Source organism: Papio anubis, chromosome 1, assembly GCF_008728515.1.
Source record: "Papio anubis isolate 15944 chromosome 1, Panubis1.0, whole genome shotgun sequence".
Lineage (NCBI taxonomy): Eukaryota > Metazoa > Chordata > Mammalia > Primates > Cercopithecidae > Papio > Papio anubis.
This window is the reverse complement of record NC_044976.1, coordinates 131,245,523-131,271,947: the sequence shown is the minus strand read 5'-3', so window position 1 is coordinate 131,271,947 and position 26,425 is coordinate 131,245,523. Positions and strand designations below refer to the sequence as shown.

General features: G+C 45.1%; 2 protein-coding genes across 10 annotated transcripts in view; one reads left to right on the top strand and one right to left on the bottom strand.

Annotated features, from left to right (window-relative positions):
• CD244 (CD244 molecule) overlaps positions 1-8,249 on the top strand; it is a 34,033-nt gene extending 25,784 nt beyond the window's left edge. For 5 of the 9 annotated variants that reach the window (XM_021925873.2, XM_017948555.3, XM_009184983.3 and 2 more), the window contains 4 exons: positions 2,147-2,218; positions 4,309-4,374; positions 5,827-5,883; positions 6,971-8,249. In XM_021925873.2, coding sequence (XP_021781565.2) covers positions 2,147-2,218; positions 4,309-4,374; positions 5,827-5,883; positions 6,971-7,051 — 276 coding nt within the window. In that variant the 3' untranslated portion in view covers positions 7,052-8,249. The other 4 variants (XM_017948558.3, XM_021925879.2, XM_017948562.3 and 1 more) reach the window with 4 other exon arrangements.
• Positions 8,250-9,964: 1,715 nt separating this feature from the next.
• Positions 9,965-26,425, bottom strand: part of LY9 (lymphocyte antigen 9) — a 29,090-nt gene continuing 12,629 nt past the window's right edge. Inside the window, 6 exon segments of the mRNA XM_021938772.2 lie at positions 9,965-10,460; positions 13,981-14,052; positions 14,438-14,959; positions 18,274-18,614; positions 20,465-20,806; positions 21,314-21,589. Coding sequence (XP_021794464.2) covers positions 10,392-10,460; positions 13,981-14,052; positions 14,438-14,959; positions 18,274-18,614; positions 20,465-20,806; positions 21,314-21,589 — 1,622 coding nt within the window. The 3' untranslated portion in view covers positions 9,965-10,391.

The following is a 26,425-nucleotide window of genomic DNA, read 5'->3' as shown; positions in this document are numbered from 1 at the left end:
AGGCTGGGGTCGCTCTCAATTGGCTTGGAAAATGCTCTTTCAATGATGGTTATACAGAGAAGAGGGACAAAAAGGACTGAACAACTGTCTTCTTGATGTGACCCTCAGCCCTTCCCCAACTATCTTTTCTCCACTTGCTTCCTAGTTCTGGCAATGGAGGAAAAGAGGAAACAAAAGGAGCAGAGAAGATGAAAGGGAGGCTGAAGGGGCTTCTTGGTGCAATATTGCACCTGCTGAGAAGGGATGGAGCACAACAGAAATCAATGGCAGAGGCAGAGTGCTGCTGTGGTATTTGTTGTCTGACCACAAATTCTTTTTCCCAATGAGTCAGGGCTTGCATTCATGAGTCCCTTAATGGTGATACAGGCTGGGAAGTGTGACCAGCCAAAGCGTAACAGTTTTGTAGCTGGCTCAATGGGCTGCATTCACAGCCTTTTGGGAGAAGAGGCCTGAGTGTGGCTGAGGTATTAGAGTAACCAGCCTGGCACAAAGCCCACCAGCCTGAGTGGGTTCCTCCAGGAGCCTCTCGCCTGCTCTCTGTGGCAGGCAGTGGCCAACTCTGCCTGTCATCCAAGAATTAGAAGAGGAGGAAATTGCAGAGGGCCTGCAGATGCCCCTGCTGCTGTGTCCTGCTCAGGGCTAATGTGGTGACAGGCCCAGGGGAAAGCTCTAATGGGGCCTACCAAACTGCTGGCAGGAAGTTGGGGGGTGAAGTGGGGTGGAAATGTCTTCTTTCCACTGCCCCCTGGCGCTTGGCTGTGGAGACCCAGCACCACGTAGCCAGCACATGTGGTGGGGCTCTTCCGCGCTGGCCACATACTTGAGGCCCTGTGCAGCCTCGCAGAGCAGGCAAGCACCCACTCCTGGGTCTGGTTTCAGAGGCAGTTAGGGCAGTTCCTCATGCCTGTTTTGTTTTGTTTTCGCCCCAGCGGTGGCTATGGGAATGTGAAAAATAAAGCAGTGGCTATTGGAATGTGAAAAATAAAAGGGAACTTTGTTTCTCTCACTGCTACCAGACTCTGGTGCAAATTCCTGAGAGCAAGTGAATCTACCCACAGCCAATGATGCGCGGGTGCTGCTTGCTACAAATAATCTGTTTTTCCAAAAAGAAGATGACTTGAGTTTAGGAGACCACAGGGGGAGAAACAACTTAGTGCAAAGGAAACATCTTGGGGATTCAGTCCTATTAGCTTACTTCTGACTCAAGAGCTCCTCCCTGTCTGGCCTCAGCCCTCTCTGGCCTCTCCCTATTGTCTCAGGGTTCCAATTTGAAGGCCTAAATCTCAAGTTTCATGTGGTCTCACTTTGAGACCCAGCTCTAATCTTTCTAGAAACACTTCAGATGAGTCTGGACAGGAGAGAAAAGCAACAAACTCTTGCAGTATTTTAAAACACAGATGAAGTTATTGACATTGTCAGATGCCCATGACTCTCCAGTCTCTAAGGACAGCTGACAGTTCTCTGCTCCTCTTAGCTTCTTCTTGCTTCCAGGAATTTAACTTGCACCTCGCCTAATGAAACCTGCTGGCCTCCACTGGCTCCTATTAGAACCCAAACTGGCAATATGCTTTCAGTGGCCAGCAGCATGAAATACCTCCACCACCGATTTCCTAAGGGGCAAGAACAAGAAAAGGGAAGCAGGAAGCGCTGCTCCCTGCTTTGGCCCTTGGGTTCAGGGCTGTACCCAGCACTGTAGCTGCCCAGGGGGCTGGCTTGAGGTCACGGGCAAAGTGACACTGAAGATGATCTAGAGAGGGCTTACCTGTGTTTGGTCTTTGAAATGTTTAAACTTTCTGAATTCCAGTGCTCTGACATAAGGCTTAGATAACAGCCCTACTCAGAGCTTTGCAAGGAAGAGTTTCTAAGTCAGTAAAGGAAAGAAAGTGACAGCATTCTCTTTGGGCAGGGTTGCTGGAATCCCTCACACCTGGGTGGTTCCTTGCTCCTGATACTAATGGCTTCACTGGAACTGCTCTTCTTTCTGTCTTTCCCCATCCTGGGAGGATCAATGACTCTCCTCAGTCCTACCACCTCCCTCCCAGGCTCCTGAAAGCCCCTCTTCTTTGTGCTGTTTTCCCCTGCTCAGTCTAAATCTGGACTGACCTAGCTGTCTGCTCATGTTACCCCATCCCTATTTCTTGTGCAGGAGCAGGAGCAGGAGCAGGAGCAGACTTTTCCTGGAGGGGGGAGCACCATCTACTATATGATCCAGTCCCAGGTACCTCTCCAGTTTCTCTAGTCCATTCCATACCTATCTCTGGGGTTTCCTAGTGCCCCCCCGAAACTCACACCCTTGAATGGCAGAATAAGACCTTAGTGCTCTTGGAATCCAGAAGATAGCTTGACTTCAGTTGCATTAACACATTATTTGAAAAGATCCATGTGACTGTGGAGCATCTTAACACAGCTGGGAAGCCTGATGTGGACATTCCTTCTTCTTCCGCGTCTGGCAGAAGGTCTGGCCCAGATAAAGTCTATAGGAGCAGAAACCTGGTTAGGGGACTCAACTTCTGCTTTCTTGCCCTGCTGCTGCCTCTAGCACTTGGGGCTCTTGCACTTTTTATCCCTATTCCCTATTATATTCATTTTCAGGAAAGAATGAATCTGCATTGGTCTCTTTTATCTTATTATGACTTAGCAATAATGTCCATTTTCTTTTTAAAGATTTTATTGTTTAGAAACAGGGTCTCTTTATTGATTTATTTTTTATTTTCATAGGTTTTTTGGGAACAGGTGGCATTTGGTTTCATGAGTAAGTCCTTTAGTGGTGATTTGTGAGATTTTTGGTACACCCATTATGAGACGGGATCTCATTCTGTCTACCAGGCTGAGTGCAGTGGTACAATCATAGCTTACTGAAGCCTTGAATTCCTGGCCTCAAGTGATCCTCCCACCTCAGCCTCCTCCTGGGTAGCTAGGACTACAGGTGTGCACCACTGCACCCGGCCATATTTGCTTACTAAGTCTCACATAACAGCCTCATGAAACTAGTTCTAATACTTTAGATGTGGTCTACATTCCATATCACAATGAGGAAACTGAGACTCAGGTCAACTGATAACTCAAGGCTACATAGCTAGGTAGTGGCAGAGCTGAGCCAAAGCGTTTTTGAGTCTCCATTGCACCTCCTCATACTCCACCTCTGATATTCTGGGATTAGAGAAATTCACTCATAAACTGGAGAAGTGTCCTTTAATATTGATGGCTAAAATGACATTGATAACCCAGGCTGGGACGTCTCTCCCAAGGGAAACACTGCCTCCTGGTGGCCAGTAATAAAATACTTTCTGATAAAAATGGCTTAAAAAAAAATAGAAAAAAAAAAAAAAAAAATTGAGACCTGAAACAGCACCATCTTCAGTTTGGTGGCTGAGTTGTGGGGCAAAGAAAATCTGATTATAAGAGTGCTTGATATCTGCCATTTCTCTAGTTTTAGCCACATTGAACTCCAACAAGAGGAACTTGTATCAGTGCAAGAAAGGGCTCCTCTCAAACTATGGTGTTGGGTGAGAATGAGAATCCTCCTCTGGAGCATCTTAAAAGGAGGATGGTTACCTGAGTTAGAGGACACCTGGTTCAGGTCTAGGGAAGGAAGGCAAGTTGCCAAAGGGAAGCATTGAGATGTTGAGGAAAGAGCCCTGGAGAGTCTTGGGTTTGGATTCTGCTTCTACTGTGTATGCACTGCCTGACTTGGGCTATTTATCCTTTTGGAGCCTCATTTGTAGCATGGGGCAAATTATGATCATTCCTATTTTATAGGAGTGTTAAAAGAGTTAGAGAAGGGGCCGGGTGCAGTGGCTCATGCCTGTAATCCCAGCACTTTGGGAGGCTGAGGCAGGCAGACCACGAGGTCAGGAGTTTGAGACCAGCCTGACCAACATGGTGAAACCCTGTCTCTAAAAATACAAAAATTAGCTGGGCATGATGGCGAGCACCTGTAATCCCAGCTACTCAGGAGGCTGAAGCAGGAGAATTGCTTGAACCCAGAAGGTAGAGGTTGCAGTGAGCCGAGATCGAGCCATTGCACTCCAGCCCAGGCAATAGAATGAAACTCTGTCTCAAAAACAAACAAACAAACAGAGGAGAATACACATTTAAAATAAATGCTCGACAAATAGTAGCTTTCATTAATGACAGAGCGAGACTAACACTCAGGTTGTCTGACCTCCTGGCTAGTCCAGGGCTCTTTGCACTAACACTTGAAGCTTCCATCTGGGCAGGGCTGAGGTGGAGGGATGGAAGAGATGACTTTCGTAGGGTTGTGCTGGATCTGTGCTTCTGAAATGATTTTATTTCTCTTCTCATTAGTCTTCCGCTCCTACGTCACAAGAACCTGCATATACATTATATTCATTAATTCAGCCTTCCAGGAAGGTGAGCTTCTTCCCGTGGTGATGGTGGGGTGTTGTTGATGCAGATGTGTATTTTGCATGTGTTTGCAGAGACAGTATGTGTGCCCATCCTAGCAAGTTGTTCTTCATTGTGTGTATCTGAGTAGCTTCTGTTAAATGACTGTATTTAAATGTCAACGGGCCAGTGAGAAATGCCTTTCTGGTTCTGTCTGGAGAAAAATAACAGCTTCTAGACTAAGAGAACAGTAGATTAGATGAGTTTTTGGGAGTTTCTGTGGGAGGTAAAGGACAATCAGAGACAGAAAAGAGGTGCTTTTCACAGAGAGACTACGGGGTACTTAGGCCAGCTGAGGCTATGGTGAGAGATACTGGAGGGGTTTGCAAGGCAGGGCATATTGTCTGGAGCTGGAGGAGTAGACTGGATCTACAGAGACACAATCTTGACCTTCAGGGACCAGAGAAAGGTCCTGACCAGTCAGTCACCTGCTGGTGGAGGCCTCCAGACTGAGGCAACCCATCGTCATCCACTGAAATCCTTCTCCAAGCTGAGCTCATAGCTCTCTTGTGTACTTGGAAACAGAGTTGGGTATCCTGGTACCCATGGTCATTATTTTTCTCCTGTGTAGAAGGGGATGGGAAGAGTGGTGTTCCCAAGGCTGGAGCCATAGTATGAAGCCAGAAAACCTTAACATGGTAGCATGGGAAGTTGGGAGTCCACATAACTGTGGAAGTCCATGCAAGTCAGGGACCACAGGTTTGAAGGGGTTTAGGACAGATTTTCAGACTTTTCATTCAACCTCCTTCCAATAAGTCATTCAACCTACTTGGATCCCATCATGAGAGAGATTTATTTTTAATTATATGCTACAATATAAGGCCTTATAGATGTTCATAGGTACCACGTTCACATGCTTTGGTATATGAAAACTCTATGTGCTACTGAATGTGCCTCTGAATTCTAGTGTCCTTGGGTTGGCAATTGCTTATATGCCTGAATTGTTTACATTAAGGGTGTATGTACACCATGTGTTGAAGAGTTATATGGTTTGGGGCAGTATTTGCATTAGGATTGCCTTGCGGATATGTGTGTGTGTGTATGTGTATGTGTATGTGCTCTGGGAATGTGTATGTGTGCGTGTGTGTGTGTGCGTGTGTGTGTATATATACACACATACATATATACATACACACACATATATGTATGGGTTTTAGGTGTATGTGGGTATGGAACAGTAAATTCTGATTTTAGTTCAGAAATTTCATATTATAGGCAAATACTGTATATATTGTGTCTTCCCTGGAGACCATAAACACCATTGTTTGCTCCTGGGGTGACAGATTCTATTCATTTTCCGGCTGAGAGTGCCTCAGAACTTTTCTGGGCCCTGAGTCTCTCTTGGGACCTCTCACATCACTTAGGAGTGGGAGAGCACTTATCTCGAAGTTAAGCATTCTTTACCTTCTGAATTTCTAGCCTGGATCCAGAAAGAGGAACCACAGCCCTTCCTTCAATAGCACTATCTATGAAGTGGTAAGATTCTGGAACTCCTCAATGGGTTTAGTGTCTGTGGCATAGCCCTGAAATCTAGCCATGAAAGGGTACACTTAGGAAAAGGTCATCCACATGGTCTCAGAGTTGTAGGGAATTTAGAGATCTTCTAATGCAAGCCTCTGTTTTAGAGATGAAGACGCCGAAGGCCAAGGAGAGTGAGGGTCTAACCCAAGATCATGTTGCGTGTTTAGATACGATACTTATTGGGCAGCTTGGGTTTTACATTAGGGCTGTCCCCAAGCTAGTTCCCAGGCTGTGGGCCACAAACTGGACATCTCCCCTTTCCAAGAATGGTTGGGGGAGGGGTCAGAGAGGGAAGATAAAGCACTCTAAATGATTTTCTAACATTAGCAAGTCTTTGGGAGCCATTGCAGGACATAGGTGATCTTAATCTTCTTCAGGAGTGGACACTATTCAAAGATGACCACTGAGCCTGGTGGCTGAATTCCCATCAGAGCATTTAGAGACTGGAAAGGAGGGACTCAACATTTCTTGGGAGTTTATTATGAATAAGGTAGCCTGCCAGTGTCTTCACATGGATTATTTTATTTAATCTTCACAGAATGCTACAAGATAGGTATAATTATACTTTCCATTTATACTCAGAGAAACTAAGGCATGGAGAGCATCCCTCATCCTCCCCGCCGACCCAGTAGCCTCACACTACACCTGAGCCTCCCCACCTGTGGTCCAATAAAGATGCTGCCATTGGTCACAAGGGAGGGGGTGGATGGCTGCCTGCCGGTATTCCTGGCACTTCAGCTATCACCCAACATTAAAGCCGACTGGACAACCTAGGGTCATAGAGGGCACTGTGTAGACTCAGATAGCTTGTGAGGTCATGAAAAAGCATATATGGTTAAGAGAGCACTGGAATTGGAGCCAGAAGAACTAGATTCAAGTCCCTCCTGCACTTCACCCTAGTCGTGGACCCTGAGTAATTTGTTTTACCTCTCTGAGCTTCATTTTTAAAATCTGTAAAATGGGGATGGCAATTCATACCCCACAGGATTGTTATAAGGACCTCCCAGTGGAAGGGCCTGAAGTTTCTCCTTTTCTTTTGCAGATTGAAAAGAGTCAACCTAAAGCCCAGAACCCTGCTCGACTGAGCCGCAAAGAGCTGGAGAACTTTGATGTTTATTCCTAGTTGCTGCAGCAATTCTCACCTTTCCTGCACATCAGCATCTGCTTTGGGAATTGGCACAGTGGATGATGGCACAGGAGTCTCATAGAACAGCTCCTAGTTTGGAGAGGATATGGAAATTTGTTCTTGTTTTATATTTTGTTTTGAAAATGATGTCTAACAGCCATGGTAAGAGTAAGGCTGTTAAATAATATCTTCCAGTTTACAAATCAGACATGAATGGGTGGAGGGGTTAGGTTGTTCACAAAAGGCCACTTTCCAAGTATTTGTAATCTAGGAAGTGTATGTAAGTGATGTTATCAGCATCGAGATTCTGTCCACCTGATTTTCAAGCTGTCCCTTGTCTCCTTTTCTCCTCAATCTGGGTTGACTGCATTTCTAGACTCTCCCTGGGCCCGGGCCCAGGCCCAGGCCCAGGCCCAGGCCCATCTTCCAAAGCAAGAGGAAGGAACGATAATGGTGACTCAGGGGAAGAGGAAGCAGCCCTCCGCTGAGAGCCTGGACTGTCTGGCTGTGAGCTGCCTGGCAGGTTCTGCACCAGGAGCCAGGGCCTGGGCTTCTCAATTGCAGAGAAAAAACTTTCCCCCTACATCTCACACCTTTACCTCTGGCCAGTTGGCCACCAGGGGGAGGAAGCTGAAGGGAGAGTAGATGGTGCAAAGCAAGCCCATCTCTGAGTAGAAAAATCACCCCAAACACATGCCAACCTGATAACTGGGGGTTGAGACCAGCTTTGTCCACGGTGTGATGTTTGATTTATGAAGACACATTGTTAGAAATCCATTTTGGCTTCTTCATAGAAGTGGCTTCCCAGAGGAAGAGGCCTCTCAGAAGCCATGTTCTATTTAAGTTCTGAGTCCTGATGAGTGCTCCCTAGGTGCACTGATGAGGGCTCAGGCAGCTGAGAGCTGAGCATGAGGCAGTTGGAATCTAGACACTATGCTGGGTTCCCTGAGTCGTCAGTCCAGACATTTCAACAAGGCTGTGGGGAGCAGGGCGGATACTCTGGCTGAGCCCAGGAAAGGGACAAGGGTGAACTGGGAGAGGACTTACTCAGAGATCCCAACAGGTGATACTGCACAAAGCCTGGTTCTTCAATTGTCCTACCCTGAATCTAATACAGGAGTTTCATATAAAACTATGATATCGTGCAGATGCAGTCTGAATTCCTTACCTGAATTAAATTTATGTATCCTCTCCATACCCTGCATTTTTATTCTCTATAGCAGCCAAAGGACACTTGTGGGCCGTCCATAAACATGTCTGTTTGAATACTGCTGTAGAGGGTCTGGCTTTCTGGTGAGCTGGCAGTGTCCTTCAGCCCTGTTCGCGCTGGGACAGCACAGAACCAGGCACCAGGGGCTATTCCATCTTGTGAAGGAGAGCCAAGGCATGCACTTGCTCACACCCTGCAGGATCCCTCCCCTCTGAGACTGTGCTGCTGGCCAGGCTGGCTTCCTCCTGGAGAGAAGTGTGAACAGATTACATCTTAAAGCAAGTGTGAAGCTTAAAAACCAGGGAAATATATTCAGAAGGAGTCTGGTACTGGGAGTTGAGTTGCAGAGTCAAGGAGTTCAGTGAGCAGAGGCAGCAGGAAATGACGGGGGTCAGAAACAGTCCAGATGAACACCAAGGACTCTGATCACTAACTGCTGCTGGCCTTTCACGTGTCCTGCATAGATCTTGAACTGGCCAGATTTATTTAAGGAGCAGAAGAGACCCTATGGGGTCAGGGCTTTTGAGGATGCAGTATTATGGAAAGAAAGATGTACAATATCACCATGTTATATGTCTGATTGTTGAGCTTCCCTGATAATGTCTCACAAAGATAATTATCCATGCAACAAGCCAGTCAATGAACAAGCAGTAATTAAGCTCCTGCTGTGTAGGAAGCACTGCTTGAACCCCTGGGAGTACCCACTGCAGGTAACAGAAGCCATACTGATTCCAGGCCCATGTGCAGGAGAGCATGACAGAGGCAGCACACAATTAAAGGACCTAGATGGGCTGCAAGGTGATGGTAACAGAAATGTACGCTAGAGTATCATGAATATAAGTCAAGCATAGTGCATCTTACAGGCAGAGGAGAGGTCTGTAGCCACAGTCTTGGGGAGAGATACTGTGGGCATTCTGTATCCAGACTGGACAATAAGGAGGGAAGTTCTTTTAGGTAAACATGGGAAGCTCATTTGAAACAGGCATTTTAAGCACCTTTACAAAATAGCAAAAGAGTAATACACACATATGGTTTAATAAACTCCAGCAGTGCAAAAAATTGTGCAGTAAAAAATGTCTCTTTCCCAGCTTGAGATTCCCAGTTCCTTCCCAGAGGCAGCCACTAATGTTTTTTGTATTTCTTTCCAAAGCTTTTCTATGCCTATGTAAGCATGTAGAGTTACATTTTTTTCTTTTCTTTCTTTCTTCTTTTTTTCTTGAGATAAAGTTTTGCTCTGTTGCTAAGGGTAGAATGCAGTGGCGCGATCTCTGCTCACTGCAACTTCCACCTCCCAGATTCGAGTGATTCTCCTGCCTCAGCCTCCCAAGTAGCTAGGATTACAGCCATCAGGCCCAGCTAGTTGTTTTTTGTATTTTTATTAGAGACGGGGTTTCACCATGTTGACCAGGCTGGTCTTGAACTCCTGACCTAGGGTGATCTGCCCACCTTGGCCTCCCAAAGTGCTGGGGTTACAGGCATGAGCCACCGTGCCTGACCAACGTACAGTTTTTAAAAATCCAATTGGTAGCATACAATACACATGGTCCTGAACTTTGTTTTTTCCACTCCATAATGTATCTTAGAGCCCATTCCATATCAGCACCTATTAGTCCTTGCTTGCTTTCCAAGTGGCAGGGTTTGCCGTTGCATGGGTATATAATCGTATATGTAACTGGATTATCACCGAATGGACATCTAGGTTATTTCCTGCCTTTTATTTTAAATAACACTGCAGTGAGCATGATTTTACGTACATCTTGTGTCATGTGTGACAATTCTCTTGGGTTCATTTCAGCAGTGTTGAGAAGGTGGTGTAAAGGTCAGCTGGTCCAGGTCCCTCAGCAACATTTGACCAGTGGTGGTAGAATTTCGAGAAGGAAACGCTATGAGTGTGGGAGGTGACAAATGGGGCAAAGACATCTGAAGCCCATAGGCTCCAAGAAGGAGCCTGTGTCTGAACTATTAATGGGCTTGGGAGGCCTTGAGTGTGAGAAGGATGGGGAGGGGCCACACCCAGGCATCTCTGAGGCACTGAGGTGCTTCTGTCTGTGAGCCCCAGGCCCCATGAGGTCCAGCTGACTCTCCAACCCCACGGTCCCAGGAGACAGGCAGCAGCTGCTTTTCCTTTCAGGTGAAATTTTCAAAAGTAGGACTTTCAGGAATCTCAAGATCATTCTGTTGTGGTGGCGGCACGACCTGTGAGCCAAAAATCCACGAAGAATATGGTTAATAAAGCCCTGGAAGAGTGAGGCTGTTGAAAGAGGAAGACAAGGCCAGGTTATGACCGGTCCATCCTACAGAAGTAGAATCACATGTGCTGGCCCAGGCATGGCACAATTAACCAGCCTGATGCCAAGCATTTATGGAGGATCCTAATGGGAAAGGCTGTGGGCTGGACGCTCTGCAAGGCCAATGCAAGACAGTTTAGTGCAGCAAATCCTGGGGATAAAAAAATGACAGTGAAGGGCCTTGCCCTCAAGAAGCTACTGTCAAATGATTCCTATCTCTGCCCTAGCTGGAGAAACAAAATAAACATTTATATGAAGATAATTTAGATGGCAGAGATTAAGTTCCAAAGTAATGGTCCAGACCATTAGTCCCCAAGTTGTTCCAAGGGTTCTTAGACTCCCCTGTCTGAGAGTGTTCAGGGAAGGCTCTAAAGGGCAGATGAGCTCTGCACTGACCCAGAGGAGTGGGAGGCTGGGTACCAGCAACAGCTTGGGGATAGCATAAACCTTTGAGATGTTGTGCAGAGAGGTATATCAGAAATAAGAACTAAAGTAGGTTTGAGAATTTCCGGATCAAGTAGGCAGTAATGGCCTTCAGAGATCCAGAACCAGAATTCCTGGTCCTGACAATTCTGAAGACAAGGGACATATCTGTTAAGATTTTGGTTCAGGAAATGCACTGATTTCCACTTACACTGTAGGAGAGGTGGTTTTAGGGGTCTTAAGTCTCCACGGTAGTGTGGGTGCCTTACAGTACTGACCAGACATGTGGTGGTCATTCTGAAACTCAGAGCAGGGACTGACATTCATGACTTTAAGTTTGACCAATATTGACCAAAACACAAAGGGCCAGGCCGGAGTAGAAAGCAGCTCTGGGAATGCAGTGAACAGCACATATTTGGCCTCAGGTTCCAAGGCAAAGTCTCTAGCTGGCTAAGCATTAGACTACTGTCTAGAAGTCAGCATGAGATGGATGATGGCTGAATCAAACCACACATCCCAACGAGTGTTTACTGAGCAAATTCTATCCATCTTTTAAGGCCCAACCCAAATTCCTTTTTTAGGAAGTGTTTCCTCTTTACCACAGTGCAGTGATATCCCCCACCTTCAGTGTCTGAAAAACCCTTAGGAACTGGGCATACAATTTGTTAAGTAGTCAAGTAACCTTAACCCATTTATGCAGGAGGTTGCAATTTTTTGAATTTGTGTGTGAGTGAGAAATCAGACCTTGGCAATGATCTCGAGCAGTAGAATATAAATAACTCGTACATGCTTAGCGTTCCAATAATGGAACACTAGGCATAAATGCAACATATGTATGACCTGTGTGGCCACTTATATGCGGAGTTTTTTCAATAAACATTACACTGAGTGTGCCTGCCTCTCCTGTCTCCCCTTTTACCTCCTCTATCTCTTTTACCTCTACCACTCTTGAGAGAGCAAGACCAATCCTTCCTCTTCCTCCTCAGCCTACTCAATGTGAAGGGTGAGGATAAAGACCTTTACAATGATCCAAATTCCACTTAATGAATAGTAAATGTATTTTATCTTCCTTATAATTTTCTTAATAATTTCTTTTCTCTAGCTTACTTTATTGTAAGAATACAGTATATAATACACATGACATGCAAAATATGTGTTAATCGAATGTTTATGTTTTTGGTAAGGCTCTGGTCAACAGTAGGCTATTAGAAGTTAAGTTCTGGAGAGTCAAAGTTACATAATGATTTTTGATTGCATGGAGTGGGGTGGGGTTGGCACTCCTAAACCCCTGAATTGTTCAAGGGTCAGCTGCAGTCTTTTCTTTTCTTTTTGAGATGGAGTTTCGCTCTTGTTGCCCAGGCTGGAGTGCAATGGTGCTATCTCGGCCTGCTGCAACCTCCACCTCCTGCGTTCAAGCAATTCTCCTGCTTCAATCTCCTGAGTAGCTGGGATTACAGGTGCCCGCCACCACACTCAGATAATTTTTATATTTTTAGTAGAGATGGGGTTTCACCATGTTGGCCAGGCTGGTCTTGAACTCCTGACCTCAGGTGATCCACCTGCCTCAGCCTCCCAAAGTGCTGGGATTACAGGCATGAGCCACCAGGCCTGGCCGAGAGTTTTTTAAAACATATTTTTTTTGAATATGTTATAGGGAGGGAATTTGGGGGAGATTTGAAAGCAGAAGTATGAATAGACCAGATGTTTTCAGGAAAGTGAAAATGGAGTGGACAGTCAGATCAAGGTGAATTATTTAAGATTACTCAGGATTATCTTAAAATGCCTCATAGTCTTAATACTGGAACTTCCAACTACTGTCTTTGTGACCTTAGGTAAAATTAACTTCCTTGAATCTCAGCTTCTTCGGCTACAAAATGTGGATGACAACACTTTTCTAGAGATATTACGAAGATCAGAGAAGAATGTGTATCAATGTATTGTATCTGTAAAACTTCATATAAAAGCAAGTTAGTTATTATTATCATTATGATTATTTAATGACAAATTCTACCTGTAAGGGATTTTTTTTTTTTTTTTTTTGAGACATGGTCTCACTCTGTCACCCAGGCTGGAGTTCAGTAGCATGATCTTGGCTCACTGTAGCCTTGAACTCCCCGGCTCAAGCAATCCTCCCACCTCAGTGTCCTAAGTAGCCGGGACTACAGGTGTGTACCACCATGGTCCTGGGTAATCTTTTTTGCATTTTTTATAAAGACGGAGTTTCACCATGTTGCCCAGGCTGGGATTTGTGTGGTTTTTTTTTTTTTTTTTTTTTTTTTTTGAGATGGAGTCTTGCTCTGTTGCCGGGGCTGGAGTGCAGTGGCTTGATCTTGGCTCACTGCAAGCTCTGCCTCCCGGGTTCACGCCATTCTCCTGCCTCAGCCACCGAGTAGTTGGGACTACAGGGACCCGCCCCCAAGCCTGGCTAATTTTTTTGTATTTTTAGTAGAGACGGAGTTTCACCATGTTAGCCAGGATGGTCTTGATCTCCTGACCTCGTGATCCACCCGCCTTGGCCTCCCAAAGTGCTGGGATTACAGGTGTGAGCCACCGCACCCAGGGGATTTTTTTAAACACTAGAATAAAACTAACGTACTATAGGTAGTGGCATATTTTCCAAAAATTCTTGTTATTAAATTGTGAGCTAATTTTCAATGATTTTGAGAAGTTGCCATTTAGGTAGATTAGGATTAGGGTTGGAGATAGATTTAGAAAACTATAAAGACCCTACCTTGTTTGAGTTTATAAGCTGTCATTCAGGTCAGTGTTAAAAATAACCAACATAAGATATTATTAAATCAATTAGAAATGTTCAGCCTTTGGTCATACAGATATCAGGAATGTTTGTTTACACATTTCTGTTGACCATGGAATGTATCTGAGGGGTGCATAGTAGGTAGAATTTAAGATCCTTAGCCCTGGGAATCTAGGATTTTCAGTTCAAAGGGTCTAAGGAATAATTCCTCACTCTGTGGGCCTTGGGATACAGAGAAAGTTGTTCTCACCGTCTGAGGTTTCTGTATGGAGCAGTAGATTGTGGCCGAACTCTCTTCCATCTGAGAAACTGGGGTCTTTCCCTGTAACAGACCAACACCAGATGAGCCCTAGTGACCCCACATGAGAGCTTTTCAGTTTTACCCTCAACCCTTGAGGAGAGGGGATACCCCCAGCTTCCCATCTCACACAGAGGGTGGGAGCTGCCTTAGTGCAGTGGGGATGGTGCCTCTGCTTCTCCAACACCTCCCTTTTTAGTGGCCCAAGAATGAGAGCTGAGGGAGAAGTCCCTCCTTCCACAGGATCCCAAGGTTGGGTAAACATGGACACAGCCATGAGTCCCTGCCCATATGCCCCTAGTCCTGTTTCCAGGCCCCAGCCCCCAGTTTGGAGGAACTAGTCAACGAGGATCTCAGATGTTGCTAGATGTGGGAGGAGGAGGAAGGTGTATTGATCAGAAGGGCTCACCTGTAAGTTGAAGAACACTTGTGCATACATGGTGTTCTCTCCAACCACAGACTCAACTTCTGTGACATATGGAGTGATGGGATTATAGTCTGCTTGGCCCTTAGGGGCTGGGTCATGTTCAGCACCCTCCTGAGTGACCTGGTCATACACCTCGTCTCTTCCATTGATGGGCTTGTGCACCTCGGGGCTGTCCGCATCCTCCTCAGTTGTGATGTTGCTGTCAGAGCTGCTGTCTGAGGCGGGCCTAGGCCGTTGCCTGGCAGGCCTGAGGGGAGTGTCCAGCTTCTCATACTCTTGAGAGAGCACAGAGTATAGCATGTGGCCAGCTGTGGGTTCTGGAACACCTTGTGCAGGGCTGATAAAAGTATGCCAACCCCACCTCTCTCTTGCTTTGCTGCAAGGCCCCAGCCTGCTCTGACGCTTGCATCGGATGAGGCCTAGAAAACTGAGGGAGATTGTTTTTTTCCTGTCTTCCCTCAGGGAGTCCATTCCACTCTCCCTTCCTCCTTTCAAGCATTCATTTATTCATTCATTTGATAAATATTAAATATGACATGTGATAGACTTTAGCAACTCTCTGGCCCTGTGGCATACGCCATGCCAAGCATCATGACAGGTACTCTGGGGAAACACAAAGGTAAACTGGACCTGGTCCTGCAGGAGCACCCTGTCTAGCTGGGGAGTCGCGTGCATGTGTAAACCGGTAATGTAAGGCCAGCTTTGCCAAGTATTCCATGGAACATATGAGGAAAGTGCAGAGTTGAGAGGAGATGACTCTGGTTAGAGAAGCAGAGAGGAACTCATGAAGGTGGCAGAATTGAGGTGGGTCTTGAATAGGGATTCAATATTTCGATGAGTGGAAGGGTATTCTAGGTGGTGGAGGGAGCAGCATGATTAGAGGCAGGTGTAAAGCCTGGAGCAGTCTCCTTTTCCAAAAGGGTGATATTAAAAATACTTAACAATTGCAATGGTCAGGGCTTAGGCAATCAGCATGGGCACCTGTGAACACTGGCATGGTGGACACGCTGTGAGGGCTGGTGTGGCCCACTGGGTGGATATGCTGTGAATGTTGTCACGGCACACTGGTTGGATGTCAACCCTGCCTGTGGGGCACATGAAGTAGCCCATTTTGATGTAGGAGTTAAGAAGAAATTACTTAGGCAGATAGTAAGGGTATGGGAGTCCTTGGTAAGGCTTTTCTTTCTATTGAAAAGCAGCCCCAAATCATTTTCCAACAAAGAGCAGCCTGCAAGCTGGGAGCTTGCATGGGTGAATGCCAGCAGGGACTAAGGACTAGACATTTTCAAAATGGCGGCTCCATCTTCCCTTCTCTGCCAGTCACCGGTATTGTAAGGAGCATATAAGATGGTGGCGATCAACTGGAAAATCTATTTGCATAAGAAGATTAGGGTGGGGGAAGCAGCCTTCCCCAGGCACTATGTAAACGTCATACCTTATCAAACCAATCTGTGAGCCCTACGTAAATCAGACGCCACCTCCTCAAACTGGACTATAGAACTTGGCACATTCACCAGCAGCCGGTCCCCACCCTGAGACCCATTCCTCCATAGAGGAAGCTGTTTCTCTTTTTCTTCTCTTCTACTTATTAAACCTCCGCTCCTAAACTCCTCCTGTGTGTCTGTGTCCTAAACTTTCCTGGCACGTGAGGACAAACCCTGGGTTTATATCTCAGACAACATAGCCCCTTCGATTTGACCTGATGCTCATATTTTTTAGTGAGTGCCTACTATGTGCGAGGCACTGTTCTAAATGCTTTTCATGAATAAGTTTATTTAGTCTGCATAAAACCCCATGAAGCACAAACAATAACTATCCGTGTTTATTTTTTGTAGATGAGGAAACTCGAGCACATAAAGATTAAGTATTTGCCTGAGTAAGTGGTAGGGCCAGGATTTGAACACAAGTAGTCTTGTCCCTGATGCTCTTAACCGCTGCTCAATCCTGCCCCCTCCCTGCTGACCCCTCTTTCTCTTTCGCTCAATACTGAGTGAAAATAGGTAGACACCTTCATTTTGGAAGGTAAGAAAACTGAGGCTAAGGGATTCATAAGGAGAAGAGCTAGGGTTTGAGCACAGGATTGTCCTACCTCAGAACCCATACACCTGACCACTTGGTTATATTGCCTTTTGAACAGACAAAGGCCATTAGGAGCTATTGAGGGTTTTAGAGAAGTCAGTTGAGCTTGGCAAAGTGATGAGAGGGAATAGTCTGTAAGGAAACTATTAGCATATTTTAGGAAAGAAGTAACAAGGAATGAGAATGACTGTTAATAAGTACTGGTAAAGTAAATTAGTTAAACAAATGTGTAGAATAGAATAAATGGGAGTCAGTTTTAATCTACAAATGTTAATATTGCTGGGATGTACTGTTAAGATCAAAAAGCAAGGTTTAGAAAAGTGTTATAGATTGCTCCCATGTGTGAAGTTAAAGGAACACCCTCCCCACACAAATATGTATGAAACCTGCAAATGAATTAAAAGTTTCTGAAAGGATTCAGGTCTGTAGAAATCTCAGCAGTGGTTGTCTGTTGGGGGAGAGACTTAGAACATGGAGATTGGAATTTGGAAAGAGAGCTACTTTTAACTGTATGCCATGTGAATATATGTCTTTTTTTTTTTTTTTTTTTTTTGAGACAAAGTTTCACTCTTTTTGCCCAGGTTGGAGTGCAATGGTTTTCAAGCAAGCATTATTCTAGGCAAGAGGTTATAGCAGTACCTGAGGCAGACAGTCCCTGGGTAGAGAGGTTTATGGCTTGCCCAGTGTCACAGAGTTTCAAGTGTCTGACCTGAGGTTCGAGTGCAGATCCTACAGCGCCCTTAATCGCCACGTTACACTGCCCCTCTGTAAATGATATGAGGAGACTTCCAAATTCCCGTTAAGCTGGACTCTAGATCTGTCTGCCAGACACAATCTGACCCAACATTGTCAGATCCTGGGTAGACCGTACCTTTTTTCTACTTCCTTCTATGGAAGAGCAGAAGATACAGCTTAGGGTTCAAATCCAGTTTTTATGGTGTGACCTTGGGCAAGTCCCTTATCTTTTCTGAGCCTCAGTTTCTTTATCCGTATAATGGGGAAAAATGAGAGCATCTACTCTGTAGGATTGTTGCGAAGATTGTGCAAAAATGCATGAAGGCCTAGAATAGCGCTTGGCATTTAGTAAGGGCCACTGGGGCTCCTTTTCTAGCTCCCACTCACACAGCCTTTGTTCCTGGGTGGTCCACATCCCTTTCCACATCAGCTTCGTATCAGATTTTCTCTACAAGCCTCTAGCTCTGTGCTGTTCAATATGGTAGCCACAAGCTATGCATAAGCCCTTGAAATGTGGCTAGGATTACTGAGACACCAAACTGCTTCTTTTGTTTAGTTTTAGTTTTGATTTAAAAATGGCTACTCAATTCCTTCTTGAAAAACTGATAAGTGTGCTTGGAATAACTTGGGTGCATAAATCTATTTTTTCAACTGTAATTTTACAAAGTCTGAATATAGATTACACACTCTCAGTGAAAATTTAGCATTGGAATAGAGATGTGCTGTAAGTGTAAAATACATACTGGCTCTCAAAGACTTAGTACAAAATAAAATGCAGTGTCTAATGAATTTTTTTTTCTATTGAATACACATTGAAATCATGATATTTTGGATATATTCAGTTAAATGAAATATATTATTAAAATAACTTTATTTCTTCTTGCTTTTTCTAACATGGCTATTAGAACATTAAAATCACATGCTTGGCTCTCACATATCTGTGGAAGCATGCCACTCTAAAGAGCTCTCACCCACAGCCTCCCACTGCACTTCATAAAGAATCAGTCAGGATGCAAACTCTTGGATCTGAGGCCCCGAGGCCCCGTGGCCTGAGTAAATAGAGATGGAGAGAAACCTGAACAGATGTTCTCAGAAAGAAACTGGTGGGAACTGTTGCTGACAGGGTTGCTGGCTGTGCACGTGAGGTTGGGGTGATTTTCACCACTTCTCCATGAGACGTTGAGGTGTAATTCCCCTTGGGACACAACAGCTCCCTTCTGCAGTGGGGTCCATGTGTACATGACAGCATTTCCCCCATCCTTCACGGAGCAGGTGAGGCTGACCCTGCAGATGCCATCCTTGCTGTGCCGGAGGCGCCACGTGATTTTGGGCTTCACCAGCCTCCCTGTGAGGAGAGAGGCAGACTCCATGTGGAATCAGGCCTGCCCCCTGGGCAGTCATCTGTCTTCATTCGTTAAAAATATATTCATGAAGCCAAGTGTTGATACTGCCGGCAGAGTGCCTCCAGGAGCCACAGGAATTTTGGAGTACACCTGGCATTTTCCTCCCTACTTGTGACATCTCAGACACACCTCTTTATCTCTTGATGCTCAGGTGAGAAAAAAGGGAAATGAGGAAAAGTGAAGAAAGAAAGATACAACCTCATCCTGTACAGTTAGTTACAGCTGTGGAAGCAAGCAAACCAATCAACACGGATCAGCGCAACACTTCCATGTGCTGTAAAGACCCTTCAAGGCTTGCCTTTGAGGCTGATTTGCTTACTGATGTGAGACAAGGGATGCAGAGAGGCGAGCGCTGTACCTGACAGAGTAAACGCTCAATAAATGTTAGCAACTTTAAAAGAAACAATAAGATTGACTCTATTTGTTTCCTGTTTATTCTTATTTTTACTTAACCTTGTGGGTTTCTTTATATTTGAGGCACTGTGGGCAATAGGCATGGACTTGGCCGACTTGCTGCATATTTTAACAAAACCATGATGGTGACTCTTCACAGATACCTAGACACTGACAAACTCAGGCAGGGGGTATGCTGACCGTGTCTGAATGGCACAGGTGAGGGAACAGGTAAACATAAACCATGCAAATTGCCAAGCCAAGATCCTGTGAGGCCCAAGGCTGAGGAGGTAGAATGCAAATTCTGTTCCACATGTCCAGGGGAGCTGAGTGGCCCACCTTCTTGGAGGCCACAGTGTCTTTGGACATCAAGGACTTCTCCTCAGTCTTCTCTGATTTCACCCCAGCCAACTCTGGCCTTATTAAAAATGATAATAGTTTATACAAATGCAGGTTGGGGCCAGGCGCCATGACTCATGCCTGTAATCCCAGCACTTTGGGAGACTGAGGCAGGTGGATCACCTGAGGTCAGGAGTTCGAGAATTGCCTGGCCAACATGGCAAAAACCCATCTGTACTAAAAGTACAAAAAGTAGCTGGATGTGGTGGTGTGTGCCTGTACTCCCAGCTACTCGGGAGGCTGAGGCAGGAGAATCCCTTGAACCTGGAAGTCAGAGGTTGGAGTGAGCTGAGATCGTGCCACTGTACTCCAGCCTGGGTGACTGACTTTATTTTTGAGATGGAGCATGACTCCATCTCAAAAATAAAAAATGCAGGTTGGTGAGTTCCCAGTCCCCCCCTCTCCTTTTTTTTTTCTTTTTAGACAGAGTCTCGATCTTTCTCCCAGGCTGGAGTGAAGTGGCATGATCTCAGCTCACTGCAACCTCCGCCCCTTGGGGTTCGAGCGATTTTCTTGCCTCAGCCTCTGGAGTAGCTGAGATTACAGGCGCCCACCACCGCACCCTGCTAATTTTTGTATTTTTAGTAGAGACGGGGTTTCACCATGTTGGCCAGGCTAATCTCAAATTCCTGACATCAGGTGATCCACTTGCTTCAGCCTCCCAAAGTACTGGGATTACAGGTGTGAGCTACCGCACCTGGCCTCCTAGTCCCTTCTGAGACTCAATGCAGAAGGACCAGGGCAAGCACCTAAAGTTGGGTGGTAGAGGCCTAACTGGCAGCCTAGAGCCAGGGGCACTTTGGCAGGTAGACTTGTACAGCAGCTAGTCATGAGTTTTCCTCCTGTGAATCAACTGGTGTGAACTGAACAACTGTCCTAGTGGTCTGAGGCATTTCAGTCTGAGGGAAGACCCTTGGAGAAGGGGGAGGTGGAGAAGGCAGCAGAGGAAAAAGCTTTCAGAGAAGGAATCTAATGATGGGTGCCCTGCCCAGAGACTCACGGTAGATGAGCAGGGTGACATGTGTCATGCTGGTGACTCTGGAGGCCTCTGAGCACACGTAGGCACGGTAGGGGCCGGCGTCCTCTATCTTCAGCTGACTGATCTTCAGGGAGCAGTCCTGACTGGAGACCCACACCCTGTTCTTGTAAGGATCCCTGGATTTAATGAGTGGATCTGCCGTTGCTGCTTCATCCCTCTCTTTGCTGATGATGGATGTGTTAAACAACCAGACAACCTTCTCTGTGTGCCGGCAGGCTGGGAGTGCCAGTGGCAGGGTGACTGGCTCTCCCAGGATCCCTACCACAGTCTCCCCTGTTTTTCCTCCTCTGGAGGCTCCTGGATCTGGGGTCAGAGATGAGACATTGCAGCTTCAGTCACTGTGCCTACTCGCTTGGCCTCCAGGCATTCTAAAGGGGACTGAGGGGACTGAAGTCCCTCCTCCCCCTCCTCTTCCTCCTGGCCTCCTCCTCTGAGGGGCGTGCCTGCTACTTCCCCATGACCACCCGTTCCACCGGGCTCTGCCCACTGAATACTTGGACTCTCATTCCCCTTCTCTGCCCTTCTGAGGGTACCCGGAAACACCTCCACCCAAGCAAAGACCCATCAGGACTCCTGTATCCATATTGTCTTCTCCTCCCTTGCTCTAACCTTAGAGTATCACAGTGTTCTGGGCTTTCCAAGTCCTGCCAGCCTCTCTCAGGCCCCTGAGAGTAGAGAATAAAGGGTTTTGGGGCCTATCCTCTTGCTTCCCCACCCGCTGTGTGTCCGACCAGAACCCTAGGGTTTAGACTCCACAGTTGCTCACATTGTTTCTGGATTTCCCTCAAGGGCCAAATTGGAGCCAGGTACCTGTACAGAACTGCCCAACATGGACAGGGTGGGAGCTGCTCTGGCTGACGAGGTTCTGGGCTATGCAGGTGTATGGCAGGTCTGGCTCACAGGGCATTCGGGAGATGGTAAGAATGGAGCCTCCATTGGACTCAGAAGCATGGGGGTCCCTTGGGGTCCAGCTGTACAGAACACTTTTCTCTGCTCCCTTCACGGAGCACATTAGAGTGATGTTACAGGAGAAGTTCTCAGACGCCTTCACAGACTTCGTGGTGACTTCGGGCTCTTGCAGCTGTTCTGCAGAGACAACAGCATGGGAAGATGCTCAGTTCCCTTTGCCAGCAGAAAAGCACTGAAAGAAGAAAGGAGTGATAATAGTGGAGTTGGGGGCAGCAGAGAGAGGCCAGCAATACCAGTCGCAGGGACATCTTCTCTGCAGGCTGGGTTGATGGCCTCTCCTCTGTGCTCCCATAACATCCTCTACAGGTGTTATCACCATGACTCAGCATGACTAATAGTCTGATTACTTCTCTTTCTCCCAGACCAGTATAAGAACTCTTTGACGACAGGGCTGATTTCTGTGTCTGAACATCTAACACGCAGCCTGCCTTATGAAAAATACTCAGGAACGTTCGATGAATAAATAGGTGAACGGCCCAGTCCCAAACACTATGGAGTGGGGAACTGTGCCTCTAGAATTTGAGTTGCCCGTGTCTTTTGGTCTGAATTTAGAATTGTGCTTTTAGCTCTTCTTCCTTGTCTTCTCCTTTCCTTTCGCTCCATCTCCACTGTTCACCATGTATGTGCACATGTGTGAATGTTTCATTAAGCTATATTTCTTTCTTTGTTTTTTTTTTTTTTTTTTTTTTTTTTTTTTTTTTTTTTGAGACAGAGTCTCACTCTCTTACCCAGGCTGGAGTGCAGTGACGCGATCACTGCTCACTGCAACCTCTGCCTTCCGGGTTCAAGCAATTCTCCTGCCTCAGCCTCCTGAGTAGCTGGGATTACAGGCACACACCACCACACCCGGCTAATTTTTGTATTTTTAGTAGAGACGGAGTTTCACCATGTTGGCCAGGCTAGTCTCAAAGTCCTGGCCTCAGGTGATCTGTCTGTCTTGGCCTCCCAAAGTGCTGGGATTACAGGCATAAGCCACTGCACCTGGCCCAATATTTCTTCTTCGAATAGGTAATACATATAAAAAAATTGAGAAAATACAAAAGGTACATAATAAAAAAGTAAGCTTTCTAGCCTCCAGCCATTTATTTACTCTCCCCAAGAATTACTATTCCTGGAGGCAATTACTGTTATGGGTTTCTTGTTGATCTTTCCAGAGATATTCTAGATATAGACAGAAATATGCATACTTTACACACTGTTTTGGACCTTAAAAATTAACAGTATATCTTGGAAATTATTGTATGTCGTATGTCAACACATGTTGATTCATTCTAATTTTATTAACTGCATAGAATTCCATTTCCTTAACAGATACAGAATACCATACAAATCAATGAAAACGATCAAACTACCTGAGAGAAAGATGGTGTTATGAGCTAAACTGTGTCTCTGCAAAGTTTAGATATTAAAGTCTTAACCTCCAGCACCTCAGAATGTGACTGCATTTGAAGATGGAATTATATTTGGAGATAGAAGTAATTAAGTTAAAATGAGGCCGTCAGGGTGGGCCCTAGTCAGATATGAGTGGTATCCTTTTAAGAAGGGGAGATTACAGCGTAGACAATACAGACAGAGGGACACCCATGTGAGGACATAGAGAGAAGGTGGCCATCTAGGAGCCAAGGAGAGAGGCCTTAGAAGAAACCAAGCCTGCTGATACCTTCGTTGGCCTCCAGAATTGTGTCCTGGGGAAATGTGGAACACATTTCTGTTGTTTAAGCTAGTCAGTCTGTGGTATTTTGTTATGGAAGCCCTAGCAAACGAATACAGATTTTGATACCAGAAGTGGGATGAAGCTCTAACAATATAAAAATGTGAAATGGCTTTGGAACGGGCTGATGGGTAGAGATCGGAAGAATTTTGAGGTATGTGCTAGAAAAATCCTAGATTATCTTCAAGAGACTCTGGGTAGAAATATGAATGTTAACGAGAATTCGGGTGAGCACTCAGAAGAAAAATAGGAACACTGCAGGGAAAGCTGCTATTTCCTTAGAGATATACATATGTCATCATGAGCAGAATGTTGGTAAAAATATAAATATTAAACATATTGCTGGTGAGGTCTCAGACAGAAATTAGAAATATGTTACTGGAAACTGGAGGAAAGGGTATACTTGTTATAAAGTGGCAAAGAACTTGGCCACGTTGTATTCTAGTGTTTTGCAGAAAGCAGAATGTTTAAGTGATAAATTTGGGTACTTAGCTGTGGAGATTTCTAATCAAAGAGTTGAAGGCACTGCCTGGTTTCTCCTTGCTGCTTATATAAAATGTGAGAGGAGAGAGAGAGGTTAAATAAGGAATTGTCAAGCAAGATGGAGCCAGAATTTAAAGCTTTGAAAAAATTTCAGCCTATTCATATTGTGAAAAATGAGAAAGTGTGTCTGGAGAGAACACAAAGATTGTGGCTTGGCAATGTTTGCTAGAGAGGTTATGAGATTGGACCACCTCAGCAAAATTGCTGCAAGTGTGGACTGTAAAGGACAGAGACAGGACAAATGAAGGAGTGTGTCAGGCTTCTGGGCTTTTATGAAACAAGTCAATATAGCTCATACAGCTGCAAACATGTATTATCCTTCAAGAAAAGGGAACGGTGACCCCACAGGCAGTTCAGAAGCAGGCAGAGATGCCACTGCCACCATTGGCCTAGAGGGCATAAGCCTTGGGTAGGGTGAGGTGGTTTCCTCCTTGATTCCAGCGGGCAGAATTGCCACCCAGGGCCAAGGAGGTGGGGCTGCTATTCCAGTGGGCCCAGAGGATAGAGCATTGAGCCAAAGAGGATTATGCTTGAGCCTTAACATCTAATAGAATTTACCCTGTTAGGTTTTGGACTTGTTTGGGACCTGTGACTTTTTTCTTCTTCCCAATGTCTCTCTTTTGGAATGGCAATGTCTATTCCATGCCTGTTCTACCATTGAATTTTGGAGGCAGATAACTTGTCTGGTTTCGCAGGTTCACAACTGAAGAAGAATTTTGCCTCAGGATGAATCCTATCGCAAGTCTCACCCATACCCGATTTAAATAATATTTGGATGGATTTTGGACTTAGAGTTGATGCTGGAATGGGTTAAAACTTCTGGTGTTGTTGGAATGGGGTGAATGTATTTTGCATGTGAGAAGGACATGAATTTTGAGAGGCCAGAGGGTAGAATGTTAGGGCTGAATTCTGTCCCCCCACAACATTCATATGTAGAAGTTCTAATCCCGAGTACCTCAGAATGTGACTGTATTTGGAGACAGGGTATCTAAAGAGGTAATTAAGTTAAAATGGAATTGTTAGGGTGAACCTTAATACAATATGACTGATGTGCTTATAAGAAGAGATTAGGACATGGACAACACAGACAAAGGAATGACTGGGGGCACAGTGAAAAGGTGGCCAACTACAAGCTGAAGAGAGAGGTTCTAGGAAAAACCAAACCTGCCAACACCTTGAACTTGGATTTCTAGTCTCCAGAATTGTGAGAAATAAATTTCTGTTGTTTAAGCCATCTATTCTGGGGTATTCTGTTATAGCATCCCTTTCACACTAATACAGATGAGTAAAGAATATTAATAGCAAGTTATAGAAAAGAGAATACAAATGGCTATTTAATACATGAAAAGATGGCCAGACACAGTGGCTCACGCCTATAATCCCAGCACTTTGGGAGGCTGAGGAGAGTGAATTGCTTGAGGCCAGGAGTTCAAGACCAGCCTGGCCAACATGGCAAAACCCTCTCTTTACTAACAATACAAAAATTAGCCAGGCATGTGGTGCATGCCTGTAATCCCAGCTTCCTGGGGAGCTGAGACATGTGAATTGCTTGGACTCAGAAAGTGGAGGTTGCAGTGAACTGAGATTGTACCACTGCACTCCAGCCTGGGCAACAGAGCAAGACTGTCTCGAAACAAACATAAAACATAAAACATGAAGAAATGCTCAGTTTAAAACATGAAGAGATGCTTCAATTTAAAATATAAATTTAAACTATGAAATACTATTTTAACTACTCAATTTATCAATAAAGAAATGCTTGACAATACATTGTTATTGAGAATATAAGGAAATATTCTCTCAAACATTGCTAGTGGGAGGGTTACTTGGTAACACGGAGGGAAATCCAGCAATATCTAGCAACATTAAAAATGTATATACTAAGCTGGGTGCAGTGGTGCCTGTAATACTAGCTTCTTTGGAGTCTGAGGTGGAAGGATTGCTTGAGGCCAGGAGTTTGAAACCAGCCTGGGCAACATAGTGAGAACCAGTCTCTACAAAATAAAATAATAATAAATAAAAATTTAGGATTTTAAAGCCAGGCACATGGCTTTACAGGTGGCACATGCCTGTAGTCCCAGCTACTTGGGAAGTTGAGGGAAGGGGATAGCTTGAGTCCAGGAGTTTGAGACTAGCCTGGACAACAAAATGAGACTATGTCTCTATGAAATACTAGTAATACTAGTGGTAATAATAATAATAATAATAATAAATTCAGGATTTAAAAGCTGGGCATGGTGGCAAGTACCTGTAGTGCCAGCTACGTGGGACACTGAGGCAGGAGGATCACGTGAGCCCAGGAATTGGAGACAAGCCTAAGTGACATAGTGGGACGATGTCTCAAAAAAAAAAAAAAAAACAAAAACACATATACCATTTGATTCAGGAACTTGACCCCATGTATATATTCTAGATTTATTCATCAGAATATAACCTAGTCACGTAAGCGTGAAAAGATAGGTGCACAAGAATATTCATTGCAGTATTGTTTATAAGAGAAAATATTAGAAACAATATTTCTATAAGCAGAAACAGTATTTCTACAAGTAGGAGACAAGTTACATGAATTATGGCGATTATATAACATGGCAGGAATTTATGGGTGTGTCTTCTAATCTTGACATCTGTGTATACGGAATTAGGTGAAAAATGATCAATATAGTAGTCATATTTATCCTAGAGAGAGAAATTCCTGGAGA